The following is a 16,932-nucleotide window of genomic DNA, read 5'->3' as shown; positions in this document are numbered from 1 at the left end:
TTAATCACAAGAAAGGGGAAGAGAAATAAGACTAGGTAAGTTTTTGTTGCAAAATTGAGGGCATCTTTTGGATTCCAGTGAGTTCTCATGCTCTAATGTGTTCATCTACCTTCTTTCATGCAAAGATACACATCAGTAAACAGAATTACTTGGGGGTGGAGGGAGGACAGAAATTCTGTAAGAGGTGCCAGTGACACCATTACTTATACCAATGTTTCCTGGTTTTTACTATAATTTTAAGTGTCCAGTGGGTTTTGCTTGTTGACTTTGACAGGAGTTCTGCCTTATGCTCAAAACTATCACTTTCTCTTCTTCTTTACTAGAAATTGAATTGTGCCCCCGCCCAAATGTATATGTGAAGTCCTAACCCCTAGTACCTCAGAATATGACCTCTTTGGAAAGAGTCATGCAGATGTAATTAGTCAAGGTGAGGGATGTCATACTGAAGTAGCTTGGCTCCTAAGCCAACATAACTGGTGTCCTATAAAGGAGAAATGTACACATTGGGACATACAGAGAGGAAAAAATGTGGATATGAGGGAAGAGAGGAAGATGATGTATCCACAAGCCAAGGAACATCAAAGATGGCCAATAAGAGCCCAGAAACTATGAAAGCAGTATGGACCAGATTTCACTCACAACCCCTAGAAGGAACCAACCCAGCTAATGCCTTGATCTATGACTTCCCAACTTCTAAAATCCTAACACAACAAATTTTATGTTCTTGAAACCACTCCATTGTATTTTGTTGTTTCAGCAGCCCTTAAAAACTAATACATCTCTCTTCACTAATCCCACAGCAAGAGAAAGGATGGAAACTTGGCACCACTTACTTCCCTTTCTGGAGGAACAAACCTCATCCCTATTATTCAGTATAACTACATTTGCACATGTACACTTGACTCAGAAGTGTCTTCTGGCATTTTCAAGGAAAATACGTGACTCTTTATTAGAGAAGTTGCCAATATTTTGGGTGTAGCTGTTTAATTAATTGAAATATTAATTAATGAAAGTTAATCCTTTTTTGTTCCCCCAAATTAGCTAATCTATTATTTTCAATGTAGGGGGAAAAACTAGCACTAATTACTGAATTGACATTTAGTTGACTGACTGTTGGAGTCTATAAGTAATATTAACGTAACTTAGTAGCCATACATGTCTCCTCTGACTTTGAATATGCTTAATGTAAAGGGCATGGGGTTTTTGTGCTTAGTACTCATTTTAAAATATTTTAATATGTGGTCTGATTTTGTGTATATTTGAAAAGTTTATCCTTATGTTTTGGTAATTACCTTAAATATGACATTCCCGATAATTATTAATCTTCTACTTCTTTAATAAGCTTTCTCTTATAAGCAGTGATAAAATTAGTGTATTTTTGCTTTTCCCCTTTATTCTACCACCTCATCTCAGTTTATAGGAATATAATTGCTTTTGTTTAATTTTGTTCTAGTACTCAGTTCAACATTCTCAGCTATAAAATGTGAGAATATCACTGTATTTATACCACCTGTCCTCATTTTTCTTCTCCTCCCAACTTTTGCCAAGGTCTCTAAAATATATATTCTGCTCTGAAAACGTTATCACTGTACAATGTTTATTCTAAGTCTTTTAGTTAAATACAGTCCATCCTCATATAAGTCTTACTCTTGCTTTAAGCTTTACTAATATGTAAAGGTGGGCTGAAGTTTTTCTTTGACAGACTTTTTAGTAAAAATTCTTGGGAATTATATGACCCTAAATGCTTGCATGTCAAAAACCAACTGGTAGTTGGCTGGGGAGGAGGGAGCGGTTAAGGTTTTTGGATAAATTTTTTATACTGAGGATTTCGGAGGATTTGCTGTCTGTCTTCTAGTGTTTGTTGAAGCTGTTTCCCCATCTTATTCAGCATGTGAATTGTGTGTGGTTTCATGTTTGACATCCAGTAACTTTGTTATAGGACAGCCTGATATTGAACAGGTTCCTGGCTGTGGGTCCTCACCCACGCGCTTAATAGGGACTTATTAATACTCCACTACAGGCACACACAAAAGGTTAATAAAAGGTTTATTTACAAGGGAAAAGGAAATAAGGAAAATGTACAACTCAGGTTAAAAATAGGGAAATAAAGTCTTTAATGCATCCTACCCGATCCGCCGACCTGGAAACCCAAAGGCACTCTCAGAACTGGCCAGACGCTGCTAGCTGGTGGAGAGCCAAAACGGGGGACCCCTCCAAAGCCCACGTGTCTGTCTTTATACTCACTTGGCTGCTTAACCCCACCCTCAGGTCCCAGCACCTTCCCTTTGGTGGGGATGGGATTTGGAGTTCTCAGTGTCTTTGACTTTGGCCTGGAGTGGGGGTGGAGTCTACAATGCATGTATGGAATTAGCTTTAGGACATCCTTTTCCCCCTAACAACTTGACTAGGGTATGTCAACCTGTTGGCCATTCTGTGTCACTTCTTTTCTGGAATGCAGAGTCCCCTTTCAAACTGCATATTCAAGTTATACTCTGTGTCTGAAAATTTTAAATATAAATTCTTAATATTTGCTTTAATTGCCTAATTCCATTTTCTTTGTCAGGGGCTCTAATTATACAGATCTTTGATAAATCCATCTGTCTTTGAGATCAGTAATTTCACTCACTAATCCTTTTGAATTTGCTTTTCCCATTCCTGTGTTCTGTGGTTTGTTGTGTTTATAGCAATTTTTGTTCTCTTGTGTTGTTGCCCATTTCAGATGGGTTTTTGTGTTAACTTCAGTTTTAGCTTCTATTTCTTTCCAATTTATTTTTATTTCCTTCTATAGCTTCCAATCAGCTCTGTGACTTTTTTCCATCTGTATTTTTACAACACTTCTCTAGATTTTAGAATTCTGACTTGATCTCTGGATTTTAGTGATGATTGCTTCCTAAGAGGGTTTTGTTATATTGTTTTCACTGTGCAAACTTGGTCATAATTTTATCTTCTCCATAGCAATATTTTTTGTTGAGTGTTCATCATTTTCTACTTGTTTTTTCCTGTTCCATTCCCCCTTTACTCTTCACAGTGTCTGTCTTTAAAAGTGACAACTTTTATGATGTTTCCTTTATGGTTACTCTTCTTTAAATATGATTCCTGGTTTCTAAGTCACTTATTTGAAGGAGATTATCATGAGGAAGATGGAGTTTTACCATGTATTTTTTAATTTTTTTCTTTAATATATATTGTTACATCATTTTTCATTTTTACACAATGTATGCATTTTCATTTTGGGTATAGTCTCCATACAATTCCCATCACCCTTGTTTTGATCCTATTCCCTTTGCCTCCCCCAACCCCAATAGATAACCTATGGAAACAACCCAAATGCCCCCAAATAGATGACTGGATCAAGAAGATCCACATGGTACATATACACAATGGACTATTTCTCAACAATCAAAAAAGATTTACCATTTTTAATTGAAGTAACATTGCATTATAAAACTATGGAAGTTTCAGATATGCATCACTGAGAATTGACATTGGAATCAATACTTATATCAATGTACTACATTCAGTTCACTGCTAGAAATTCAAGTCTATCCTTCACCATGTAACTGACCCATTTTACTTATTCACTGTCCCCTCTGTCTTCTAGTAACCACTAATGGGTCTTATAAATGGAAGGTTTTGAAGGTTTTTTTTTAAGACCTCTCTTTTGCCATGAAATAGAAAATTGTAGAACCATTTTCTGTTCCATAGGTACTATTTCCTTGAAATTTGAATTTTCCATGATTTTGGTTCTACTTCCTCAACTTCTAATCAGAGAGTGGGAGTGAGATGGTAAATGATAGTAGCCTAAGAAATTAATTAAATATTACAATTCTCATTTCAGTGAGGAAAAAATGAAACCTGTTATATATATGATACCTAAGTTCACTGGGGTTGAGTATAGTAATAACAATTACTGTCATTTGAGTATTATGCCATTTGTGTGTGTGTATATTATACCATATATATATATACGTGGAAGGAGAGCAGAAGGAGGGGATTTATCATCATGTATCCAGTGTTTTGCTTATTTTTCAGAATAAGAAAAATATGGCTGAGAGATTAAGTAGCTTCTTAAGATCAAAAGACCAATAAATGATGGCAAAAGTAAAATTAGAACCACTTCTGTGTGAATCAGTTCTGGTGCATATTCACAACCTCACTGACTTTAATGGTTGTTACAGAATTAACCATAAAAGGAGTTACTTGGCTTCTCTGTTTAATGCAATTGAATAATTACCTTAATTGCCTTAACCTGGCTTCATCTTCTCTAAGCTAGTGTTCCCTGGGGTTACATATTAGGTATGGTTTTGAATTCTCAGGAATATTTGGTGGGGATCCTGGAACTCATACCACTATACTCACATAGATTATAAGAATCAAGATTTGGGGTTCTTAGAGAAGATCACTTACCTTCCCAGAGCTTAGGGTACTATCATGTAGCTGATTTGTTGAGAGGAGAAATACTTTTATCAATAAACTTAAGATAAACTTCTAGGTCATGGAGATAGTTATGCTTTCTTATTAAGTAAGAAAAAATTAAGACAATATGTTTTCATATTAAAATATTATCTTTGATCATATGCACATGTACTTTAGGAACAAGAGTCTAATTGGAAAATATTCAAAATTTTTTTAAGAAATTCACATACTTAATAGTGATTTCAGCAAGTGAAATGTTGAGTGCAAGTGGAGAAATTGAGTAAAACTCCATTGTGAACCCTGTGATGACATGTACTTATAAATCAAAATGAGAGAGAAAAGTAAATGGGATCAAATGGACTATAGGTTTTTCCCGAGATAATGACCAGCTGTTCTGCATGTTTAAGGTGATCAGGAAGACAGAGAATTTGTAAAAAGGCCAGTCACTGAATCTCTGTGCAGAATTACCCACTATTCCACCTCAGACACGGTGGTGTTCTGGCAGCTTCTCTGGATCAGGAAAGGTTGCTTTTGTCTAGGAATTTCAGAGGGTGGGCAAATATGTTTGTGTAAACCAGGCTTAATGCACCTCTAGCCTTGTGATGCTTAGGAGTTGGTGGTTTTCACAGCTTTCAAGGAGATTCCCATTTAGATCCCTTAAATGGCATGCATCCAGTGAAATATGAAGCCAAAGCCATAAAGTGTTCTTAAGAACCTCTAACTTGAGGAGAGGTAGCAAGATATACCTTGGTTGTTGACATCATCAATTATTCACTGAATTGTAAATTCAACAGTAGCATCTGGGGATGAAAAACATTTCCTGAAAGGGACACATCAAATGTGAGAAGCACCACAGTTTCAGAAACATTAGCATGTGAATAAGTGAGAATATATGGAAATATGACCTTTGAATTTTAAATAGATTCTTCCCACAGAATTTCCTAGAAAAGTAAAATGCTATCAAGGACAGTGGGCTATTAACTACTGCTGAGGTTGATGGAAAACAAACATGGACTTGTCCAACTATACCCTTTGACCCATTCAAAGTTGTTACCTCTTAGAATTATGAGAGGTCCACTTATGGCCTCACCATTAGGGAAGAACTGCCTGATGTTACTGATGGGATTGCAGTGATAGCGTTCTACTCAGAATAGCACTGTAAGTTAGGGCAGACCCTAGAAGTCGAAGACAAGATTCTCAAGTCAACCTGATACTTAGATGACAAAGTGAAGGAGAAAACAAAAGGTACAGGTGATGAAGTGAGAGCAAGAAATGTGATTGAGGAGTAGCAGCATGGAAAAGAATTCTGGAGATGTTCAGGGAAGCTTCGGAAGTGTTTGCTAAGGTCATGGAGTGCAAACAGCCCTCACAAAGTGGGCTGCATTGGCTCTTCTTGCTGAGGCAAAATGGAGCACACACATCTGAGACCACTGTCTCAGGGAAGCATCTTGCTGGATGAATTAAGTCTATTTAAAATGTCCTGCACTTTGGTACCCAGAATCTTCTACTCTTGGATCAATGTCACAGGAAATACTTTAGATAGAGTAGACCCTCCATTATCAGGGAAAGGTGAAGGGACATATTCCAATAACCCCCATGGATGCCTGAAACTATGGATAGTACTGTACCTATATATGCAGGTATTTTCCCCTTCATGCATATTTATGAATTAGGTATAAAAAGAGATAAACAACAGTTTGTATATAATATTTTCAGACCACAGTCAGCCATGGGTAACTAAAACTGTAGCAAGTGAAACCATGGATAAGGGGGGCTGCTGGGCTACAGTTTGTGGTCAAGACTTGTGAAAGGTTCGGTGCGGTAAAGAAAAGGAGAGCCAGGCTACATTTCTCAAAGGGAGGGAAAGTTTATTGCGCCCCGGGCGGACCTCACACACCCAAGGTGGGGGTCAGTGAAGCCGCACACGTTGTTAGAGGGAAGCAGGGTTTTATAGGGTGAGGAGAGGTCAGGTGGGAAACTGGGCTCCTACAGAGGGAAAAGTTTGTAGGGCACGAAAAGGTTCCTGGGGCAGGTAGAGGTTCTTTGTCTGAGAAGAGACTCATAGGGGGAGGGGGGAGGCTCCTGCCCGAATCCTCCAGGCAGGTATCCGCATTCCTGTCCCCCAGGTGGGCTTCCTGGTTGGCTTCTGCATTCCGGCCTCCTGCATGGACCTTTCAACTTGGTGACCTCCTATTCCAACCTCTGGCCAAACCATGATGTCAAAGATGATACCTAACCAGGATCCCAAAGGGGCCTGAAAATCTTTGCTTTGTTATCTTTCTTTCCCATATCTTACATGATAGAAGAAAACTGAAAGGTAATCGAAATAAGGTACAGGATTATTTGGGTTCTTGTGAGAGTGAGTGAATAAGAATTTGGTATTTATGAGCCATAGATGCATCTTTACAAAAGGAAAGCTTGTGGAGTGTTAGAGCATTATAAGAGGAAGTCTCAGCCCCATTCTTATACCTGTGGTCCTGAATGTGGCTCTGCCAACATACATGAAACCATCGTTTCATTCAAAAGGGTTGGAGGACAGACGTGTTCTCCCCTGGTCTATCCATTTTAAATATTTATTGACTCCTTATTTCAGTGCAGGATGGTGATCATTATATACAAGAAGTAAGCAAGCTATAATTCCTGCAGAGTAGTTACTTAAATTCAATTGGAGACAATACTAATGAAAGAACTTATGTTGTAAGCAGTCTGTAATTAGTAAGGAAATTGTGCTTGAAATGATAAAGGACCTAAAAGGAACAGGATCAATTAGAATTAAAAAATTTGGGAAAACTTCTAGGAGAAAATGTAAAAGAAAGGTTTCTCTATCAATAAAAGTCAGCATTCAATCCCACAAACATGCATTGCTAGGAAATGTAGTAGTTTCTATTTCTGTTCTTATTTCATTGCTCACACGTCATTCTTTTTGTGACTGTTATAACAATCGTTAATCTTAAGTTAGAGCTCAAGAGAGTACCTCACACACTACATATATTATCTGTGAATTAGGAGATGGTGGTGTCCTCATGTTACTGGTGATTTCACAGAGGTTTAGAGAGGTGAAGTGACTTGCTCAAGGTCACCAAGTGAGGGAGAAGTCAAATTCAACCCAGCACTGAGTAACAGGAAAGCCCTTGCTCTAACCTCACCAGATACTACTTTTTTAGTTTTTTTCTGAATTGGACAAGTGACAATTTCTTTGTTAAGAATTTGCACTACATTTAAGTCTTTGGTTTCCTCCAAAATGACATAATAAAAATTTAATTTTGCCAGTTCCACTGTCTCTTCAGATAGCTCAGGACATTCTCAAAGCCCTAATAACCAAAGTTTGTATGAATTAAAATGAGACATATCACCAAAATAGGGCCTCCCTGGTAGTGCAAGGGGTTAAGACACAACTTCTGAAGCTGTCTACAGCCTCTGCAGCACGAGTTCGATTCCCCAGCCGGCCAGGGAGCAATCCACATGGTGCAGGAGGCCTCTCCTGACTTACCTGCTGCTCCCCTCAGCAGTGCATTTCAGTCAATCTGCCAGTTCTGTTCCCCACTCTGTGTCTGGTGAATCCTCTCACCTCCCACACCTCTGGCCTGTACCCCAGTTCTTCTATGCATAAATAAATAAATCTTTTTAAAAAAAATAAAACCAAAATAATGCTAGCTGACTGTAATGTTGAGGTTGGGGAGCAGAATTAGAGGCTATGAAATCACAAAGAGCTGTAGCAGGTCATTGGGGAGTTGTGAAAATCTGAAAACTTGAACATTAAAAAATCAAAACTGGGCAATCATTTATAGTATTTTGCCTTTTTATTGAGACTTCATAACATAATGACACTGACTGGTGATAAAAGCTGATGACAATGGGCTAGACACAGATCAAGTGAATAATTACATATGTACACTGTGTGCAAAGAAAGGGAATTGGCGTTCCTAAGGGCCAAATACTGTCCTAAGCAGATCAAATATTTTATATATTGAGTGTTAATGAAAGCAATTATCCTGACCTAAACCATAGTGAATCAATCTTTTTTCCATCTCCAGAAATGGATTTTTTTATCTTTGTCATTACAGATATTGACAAAAGTATTTCAAAGAAGACAAGCAGTACCATTTCCACTGTTGTTATTCCTGTGTTTGGTGAGTTTCTGTTCTTAGGTATTTCCTTTCGTGACGTTGTTTTCAGATATGATTATAATATGTTATTTCTGGCTTGTGCCTTTTTAAAATCCCTGTCCTCCTCCTAATTATATAACCCCTTTTCTTATGGTAGTCCATTCTATGGGGTTGGAAGTAATGAGCTTGCCACAGATGCCCGCATGGGCTGGCGAATCAGACTGCCATCCCTGTGCAACACTGGTTCAGGAATGAGTGTCCAATCCAAAAGGAACCAATTGGTGGTTTTCCTGGGACTTTGGCAAAATAAAATGTATCAGGCAAGACTTTGCTTGAGACATTGTGAGGCTGATTTAGAATGTATCTGGAGTTTCCAAAGACTACCTGGCCCAGCACATGGTAAAAAACAGGCTAAAACACACAAGCAGAGAGCTGAGGACATTGATGGAGACCTCAAGTCTCTAGTTGTAAACTGCTGAATTCCCTTTTTTTGCTTCAGTGGTTTGAACTGGGTAGAGATAAGTTGGGTAGAAAAGCGGTGACTATGGTTACCCTATCCACAGAGCATGAAGTGGCAGAAATACACAGGCTTAGGAGTTGTGAAAGGATCTTGGCGGTGACATTGACTGTGACCTCTAACAAACTACTTAATCTTCTGGAGTCTGTCTCAGTGATAAGAGACTATTGCATAAAATCATAAAATCTCTAAAATAGAGATGAAGGCCCTATTTCATCTTCTAGTTTTATTTCAAGTTTTATTGCTTTTGAGTTCATTAATTCTTAGTTATATCTCACCAAGAAGTCATAGGACAAGGTGAGCATGTGCATTGCTGATGAGCACATGTAGCTAGGAAGAGGCTTTTAGTTTTGTTTTTTTTTTTAAGATTTTTTTATTTATACAAGAACCGGGGTACAGGCCAAATGCGCGGAAGGTGAGAGGATTCACCAGAGAAAGAGTGGGGAACAGAACAGGCAGACTGACTGAAATACACTGCTGAGGGGAGCAGCGGGCAAGACAGGAGAGGTCTGCTTCTCCATATGGGATTCTCACTGGCCAGCTGGGATCGAACCCACGCTGCAAGTCTGTGGACAGCTTCACAGTGCTGTGCTCAACCGCCTGCACCACCGGGGAGGCCCAAGGCTTTTAGTTTTAGATGGAGGTCGCATCTCTCTTCTCATGCCTCAACCCCACCTCTATCCCAAGCAGCTGCTTTGCAAATATGTGATATTAGGCAGCCACAGGGTCTGCACAATAATGCATGCTGAACTCTGAGAAAATCCATCCCTTCCAGCAAGGAAATACCCTTGAGTACTTGCATTCAATAAATAGAAAGTTGTATGCAAAGGCTACTGTCCCAATGTCACTTGTTTAACAAGTATATTTATTGCTTTATATTCCTGAAGTAATTGTTCCACTGAATGACTTCTGCAGAAATGCAGAAAGACTCTAATTATTTTTCTAAAGGAAGTTCATGTCTATTAAACTCAAACATAAACACATAGGTGGCAGGAGTCTCTGAGGTTAGAAATTCCACTTTAAACTAGCAGCTATATCATAATTGTACTGAATGTGTGTACTGCTCATTGTTTATCTCCTGTGCTAAGTCAAAAGTACTACATATGGGCATGCTCATGTCTTATGGATTTCAGTGTGTGCTGAGGACTATATTGTACAATTTTAAAAAAATCTGAGATTCATCTACTGACATTCTGCTGTGTGGCCAACTGCTCAAGAGCCACACTTCTGTGGATGTTCTGAAATAGAGATGAGGTCTCACACTGAGGCCAAGACCTTGCTTGATATGTATAAGATGTCACTGATATTTACTACATACAGAAATAAAACAGACTAGTGCTGTGTAAGTAGCCAGTGAACTCTAAGCACCTGCTAATTGTTCATTATCCTGTTTTCGTGAACTCACTGACTAGTGGGTGGACCAAACAAGGCAGATCCTTCCATAAGAAAGGAGCTCAAAAATTGAAAGGGACCCTGTTCCAGTGCCTACTGCTCACAAATGTAATGGTAAAAATAATCACTTCATTAAAGCTCATCTCATATCTTTAGGGGCGAATAATTTTTTGTCCCAGGCAAATTATAAGCTGTTTGAACAATCACAAAGCCCTGTGCTTCCTTTATATCACTTCCACACTCAGATTACATACAGGCTTTATGTGCCACTACTTTTTCCAAGGGAACTTTTTGTGGCATGTCATATGAGTCATTTAAGTCATATGAGTGTCTATGTATGCAAATATTTATCCAACTACAAGGGAGGTTATTGGGTTAAAGGATAAAAATCACTAGGGATTTCAGGATCAAGACTAAGAGCTGCTGATATTTGTGTACATCTTGATAAATGGTAGACACAGAGAAAAGCAAGTCCACTCTGGCTGTTTCTATATCTTGCCTATTGTAAATCATGCTGCAATGAACATAGGAGTTCATATTATCTCCTTAGTGTTTTCTATTCTTTGGGTAGATATCTAGGAGATGAATCATAAGATGGATCCATTTTTAATATTTTGAGAAACCTCTATACCATTTTCCATAGAGGCAGGACCAGTCTACATTCCCACCAGCAGTATATAAGTGTTCCTCTTTTTCCATACCCTCACTAAACACTTGTTTCTCATCTTTCTGAGATTGGCCATTCTTGGGGGTGTAGAGTAGTATTTCATTGTCATTTGGATTTGCATTTCTCTGATGACAGGTTATAATGTTTGTTCAATAACCTTATATCAATCTCACATCTGGTTAACAAGGTACAGGCTTTTAAGTAACTTTCCACTCCAGATTTAGAACATAATTTTGCTTGAAGATTTTGAAGATTAATCTAAACCCTTGACTTTGTCACAACTAAAATTAAAACAAGCAGGCATGGACTTAACAAAGTAGCATAAAATTTTCCCCTACAACTCTGTTTTTATTTTGTTTGAGGAATTTGATAACCCTGTTTATTTTTTTAATGGAATAATTATGTGACTCTGTTAAGGCTGTTGAGGAAATTAGGTGAGTCAGATTACCCAGAATGCTTAGCACAGACCTTGGCGCCAAGGAAGTGCTCAATCATAGTTACAGTGGCACAGGTTAGAGCAGCTTATAGTAAATAAAAATAAATGGCCTTAAGTTTAGAAAGTTCACTCTGCTTGTCTGGTGCTGGTGGTGGGGGAATGGAGCAAAAAAGCCCCTGTTAACAATTACTTCTTCAGTTGGCAAGTCTAGGCAGCCAGAATGTAAAGGCTAAACATGACAGACTGGTAAGTCTCATGGATGAAAAGCATGATGCCATCCACAAGCAATGCAAACACACCCAAAAGGCTAAGTTCACCTCAATGTGGAAAGGCTGTGGGAAGGAAATGGGAACTCGCTAGAGCTCTGTGACGTGTGATCTGTTAACGGGGTCTGTTAAGGAATTCCAGCAGCTGGGGCGGGGTGGGGGAGACATGGCTTCTCTACCCAACACTGGACTTAGCTTTTGTTCTCTGTGATTTGTTAATAGGGTTCTAAGTAGCTTCATGGTGCACACAGCTGGCTGCACGCCTGCTGGTATTTGCAGACTGGCAAATGGACCTAAGATATGAGGTCTCTGTTCGTGGGTCAGCTTGACTGTTGAGAGAGATTCTAGACCCTCATCCCAAAATTGTATGTTCCTCTCTCTTTATTGGAGGGGAGTGGAGGGAGCTCTGGTCTAAGGAGTGAGGAAGTAGGGTTTGTGATCCTCTCTCTGCCACCCATGTTCTGTGTGGCTTGGAGCTGACACATGAGCATCTCTCAGCTATGCTGTCCTCACCTAGGGCCCAAGGAAGAAGCACGAGCTGACCTCTGCCTTCCATTGCTAACATTTTGGGATTAACCGAATCTATGATTCTGGCCCATACTCATGCCAAGAAACCCGGAGTCTGAGAGAAGGGAGGATAAGGAGCAAAGACTTGCAAAGCATGTGTCTCTAGAACAGATGGAGAACTGCAAAATGCCAAGTGCCTCTCGAAAAATTCTAGTCTGTCCAAAGAGTTAGGCACATTTCGTGTTCTTAAACATTCCTGGCTGTGTCTTAAGTTACAGCTCTTCAGATTTTAATGATGTGGGTGTTTCTTCCCTTCTAAAATGTTTCTTCTGTCCATGTTTCTTCTTAGGGGTCTGACAAGGATCTTACAATGCATATAAATTCACAATTCCCCACACAACCAAATGAGACCAGGAGTAAAGATTTTCATGAAGTTATATATGACATTCATTTCTTTCCACCTCCTTTTATTCCTATACTTGGTTATATTCCCCTCTTGATACCCTCAAAATAGGCTCGTTGCTTGTTCTATCTTCCCTTATTTATGGACCCGCCAACAACTATTCATCAATATGGCAACTGGCTTGTGACATTTACCCCAATTAACTGAGCTAAAGGCAACTCAGTGAAAAGATTATACATGACATTTCTTCTAGGGTGTGAACCAAAGCTCTCAATGAACCCATAAATAATTTGGACTTCTTGTATGTTCGAAGCACTCACATAATTCATAAGTATAAAATATTGGTCCCACTTTTCTTGTTTTGGCTAATCAAACAGTAGTCAATAAGAACTATGACTACCTTGAAACGAGATTGCTGAAGCATTGAGGGCAAATCCATCACCAGCTTGCATAGAATAGTCACTATGGAGCATCTTATCTGTCTTTCTTAAATGCCCTGGAAACCCAGCAACTGAATTATGATCCAGGGCCCAAGCCAGGGCTACAAGGTTATAACCATCCCACACTTAATTACATATATTGCCAAAGGTAAATGAACAAAGGCATTTTTGCAACATATTAGAGAACAGAATTGCTCACTGGTTTTGATATCGCTGCTTACTGATTCACAGAAAGCAGAAATGTATGCAGGAGCCTCTAACAGTGATGTGTGTGTGAGCTGGTCGCCAAGCCCGGAACACTGGCATCACTGTCCAGAGCCGCCCGGCCCCACGCTCACAGAGGAGCTATTCTTCTCCCTTTCCCGGGCCCTTGGGAGACAGCTTATTTGTCCCTTTCCCTGGATTGTTCACACTGTTTCTCTCCATGCCTTCTTCTCTGAGTTTCCAAGAGAGTATCAGCTCAAGCCCTTGCCTTGACACCCTCAGATATAATCAGAGATGCAAGATGCCACCGGGAGGAGAGGAGATATTTTAGCCCCACTGCACAAGAGAAATTGTGCCACTTTCGAGTCTGTTTCTGTAGCTTCTGATGGCGCCTGTTCAGGCAGAACATCGGCTGTGGTAGGGTAAGTGTTTAAAACCGCCTGGCCCTTCCTAGAGATTCCAGGGTGGTGGCCCACATGAACACCATGTCTAAGACATGAATCAGACCCGGGATATAACAACTTTTCTTGATGCAACCTTTGAAATTTCATTTGGCTGGCTGGGTGGTGTAGTCAGCGTTCACATTCCTCCTGTAATAGAATGTTGTATTTTTCCCCCGACTGATTTAATTAGGATAAGCTGATGGCAAAATTGCTACTTCCTTACAGAATAGAGTTTGCAGCCTGAATATACCTAAATTCGTTTTAGATAAATAATATATCCTGCCTTTGTCTGATATAACCCGAGGAAGCAGACAGTGTTAGTGTTTGGTTCTTAAAGCAGAAAAGCAGAACAAAACCACAGCTTTAAGAATGAAAGCGAGCTCATTCAAGGACATCCCAATTTCATCTCCATCAGCTCTGAATCACGTGGCAGTAACTTTGAACCTTGGATTTTCCTTGAGTTCAATGAAAAAAACTGGTTTTCAAGGAAAAAGATATTTATTCCTCACTGTTAGCTACTCCCTCTCAGAAAGCACTGTGTGTGCAGACAGGCCCTTGATGGCCACCTTCAATGCAGTCCTGTTGGGGTACTCAATTAGAGTTGGGATAATGCAACCTCAACTACAAGGTGAAAAGCTAATTTTTTTCAAGTCATTTTGAGCAGCCAGTTGGGGGCTGCAGGAATTCATAGAATGTATTTGTCCTTTGAATTTGCAACACAAGGTAACCAGAGGGGAATTCAAAATTCTGGGGAGGAACTTGACCTCCAACCACCAATCTGGCATCCTGCTCCTCTCTTCCCTGGCAGCCCTTTCTCTGTTTCTAGATCTTACAAACATAGTCAAGGGTGCTAGGAATATGATTCCATAAGCAGATGTGCAGTTACATTAAGCCATTAATCAGGCAAATCACACATGTTGTTTTCTTTCTAGACATTCATATAATTACTCCTAATAACACCTACTGAATTTATCATTTTATTGCCATTGACGGCTTTTCAAAAATTTATCAGATAATTTCTTAAATTCTGTTTATATGGATTTCAGTTGTTTTTCTGTTTTGGAAATTTCAGGATCTCTCCTCTGTTGTCTGTGTTTTCCCCAAACAGTATGGCAGGGTATCCTTGCATCGGGGTGGATTTGTGAGCCCTGGAGAGACTAAAGGTTGAAACCCACATGCTGAGTTTGCAGTCAGCAAACATATATTTTTCTTATGCTAAAAGATGGGCATTATCGTTTCAAGACACAATGGTGCCAATAAATCCAGCTGAGGCACTCTCCCATTCTTTTTTCTTTTAATTTTTAAAAAAATTTTTTTGTTGTTTTTGTTTTTTTAAAGATTTATTTATTTATTTATTTAGACAAGCGCTGGGTACAGTCAGAAGCGTGGGAAGGTGAGAGAATTCACCAGAGTAGGGAACAGAATAGGCAGACCGACGAAATACACTGCTGAGGGGAGCAGCGGGCGCGGCAGGAGAGGTCTGCGTGCCATGTGGGACCCTCACCGGCAGCTGGGGATCAAACGGGCCCTGCAGCGGCTGCGGGACAGCTTCACAGCCAAGCGCTCAACTGCTGTGCCACCAGGGGAGGCCCTTTAAAAAAATGTTTTAAACAATATTTGCTTCCTCCCACCCCCTCAGATTGAGTCCCCATAGAATTTCCTTCCCCAAGGCACCCGTGCACCATCACCTCAGTCCCCTGTGCTCCTCCATCTCTCCATCTGATCCCTCTCACTCCTCCTCCCCTGGGAAGAGAACTTAGTCCAGCTGCCTGGTTTACAGATGGGCAGACTGGAGAAATGCCATCTCAGTTACTGAGAAGTAAACCCACCAGAACCCAAGACTTATAGTTCTCAGTCCTCAGTCCATTCTCCTACCTGCTCTGCACATGGTCTTGGCCATTATCAGAGGGAGATAAAAATCTTTTTGAATCAAGAGTAAACTAAAACAGGTTTCCTTTCTTTCTGAGATTGGCTTTACCCACTCACCCACTCATCTAGAAGAAAAACTGAGCCACAGAATCTTAGTCTGGTTTGAACCCAGGGAGCTTGATTTTCATTGCTGATGAAATAACGTTGGTTTCTCTTTCACATTTTCTCTTGAAAAACAATCAAGCTTCTGGAGCCCTTTCTCCTTATCTTTTAGGTCTCTATAAATTGCACTTTTCTCTTTTCATTGATAATGGGTGGTAGCAATAGCAGTGGTTTAGTAGAAAAAATATAAGCACTGAACTTGGAATTGAAGTTGGAATTGAATCCCTGTTCTACTTGTTAGTTGCATGATCTTAGAAAACGTACTCCTCAAATCCACCCCCCCCCCACACACACACACAGAGAATGAATATAAATGATGGATAGATAGTAGATCACCTAGTCCACGCAATGACTGACTTACAGAAAACATGAAATGATTAGTTATTACTATTTATTGAGCCATCTGAGAAAGATTGTTGCCACGGTGTTTCTTTAAGTGTTATAGAATATCTCATTATCTAGAAGAAAAAAGGAAATTCATTTCTTGCCTTTGATATAATAATCACTAGCTACTGCTACCAATGCTGGTGCTTGCAGACTTAACTGACTGCAAACAACTCATATTATTGGGGAGGAGATACTTCTCTCTCTCAGTGAAGTTCCTGGCAGGCTGCTTTGGTCTCACTAGATGTAAGAGACCACACAAGAACTCAAGATACTTTGAGGGTGTCCTTGCCTTTCCTGCTTGATTAAATGAAAATTCCCTGTCCTTGCTGTCATTAGCCAACTAGAGGCTGAAATCTCCACACACATGAGCTGTAGACTCACTGTCCCCCACCCCAAGAACCACCCAGAGCAGGAGCTCCCAGGCAGGCTGCATCAGCTTTACAGAGGAAGGTGCTGGACATGCAGATTCTCAGGTCCTACCCACTTGTGGAGTTCAGGACTCTCGGGAAGGCTGAAATTGTATTTTTAACAAGCCCCCAGCTAGCTGGTCCTAAGTTCACTGGAGTTAGAAGACCATGGCCTGGACAATGCCCAGTGCTCTGTGGACTTCTCAAAGTGAGGTGTTTCTCAAAGTAGGGACTAGGCATAGGACAGTGCTTTGAAGGCAAAGACGGCTTCAGGGGACCCTGTAGTGTGCTGTCAAAGAGCTGAACCCCA

The 16,932-nt window shown here is 40.0% G+C and overlaps 1 protein-coding gene across 5 annotated transcripts in view; it reads left to right on the top strand.

Annotated features, from left to right (window-relative positions):
- Positions 1–16,932, top strand: part of ATP10B (ATPase phospholipid transporting 10B (putative)) — a 342,867-nt gene that overhangs the window by 84,523 nt on the left and 241,412 nt on the right. For all 5 annotated transcript variants that reach the window (XM_054690976.1, XM_054690973.1, XM_037499109.2 and 2 more), the window contains one exon: positions 8,481–8,546. Coding sequence is in view for 1 of the 5 variants with exons in the window: in XM_054690973.1 (XP_054546948.1) it covers positions 8,481–8,546 (66 nt within the window). In the remaining 4 variants the exon portion in view is untranslated. The remainder of the gene's footprint in view (positions 1–8,480; positions 8,547–16,932) is intronic.

This window comes from Talpa occidentalis, unplaced genomic scaffold (assembly GCF_014898055.3).
Source record: "Talpa occidentalis isolate TD23 unplaced genomic scaffold, MPIMG_talOcc4v2.1 talOcc4.9, whole genome shotgun sequence".
NCBI classification, from domain to species: domain Eukaryota; kingdom Metazoa; phylum Chordata; class Mammalia; order Eulipotyphla; family Talpidae; genus Talpa; species Talpa occidentalis.
This window is presented reverse-complemented; position numbering and strand designations above follow the sequence as displayed.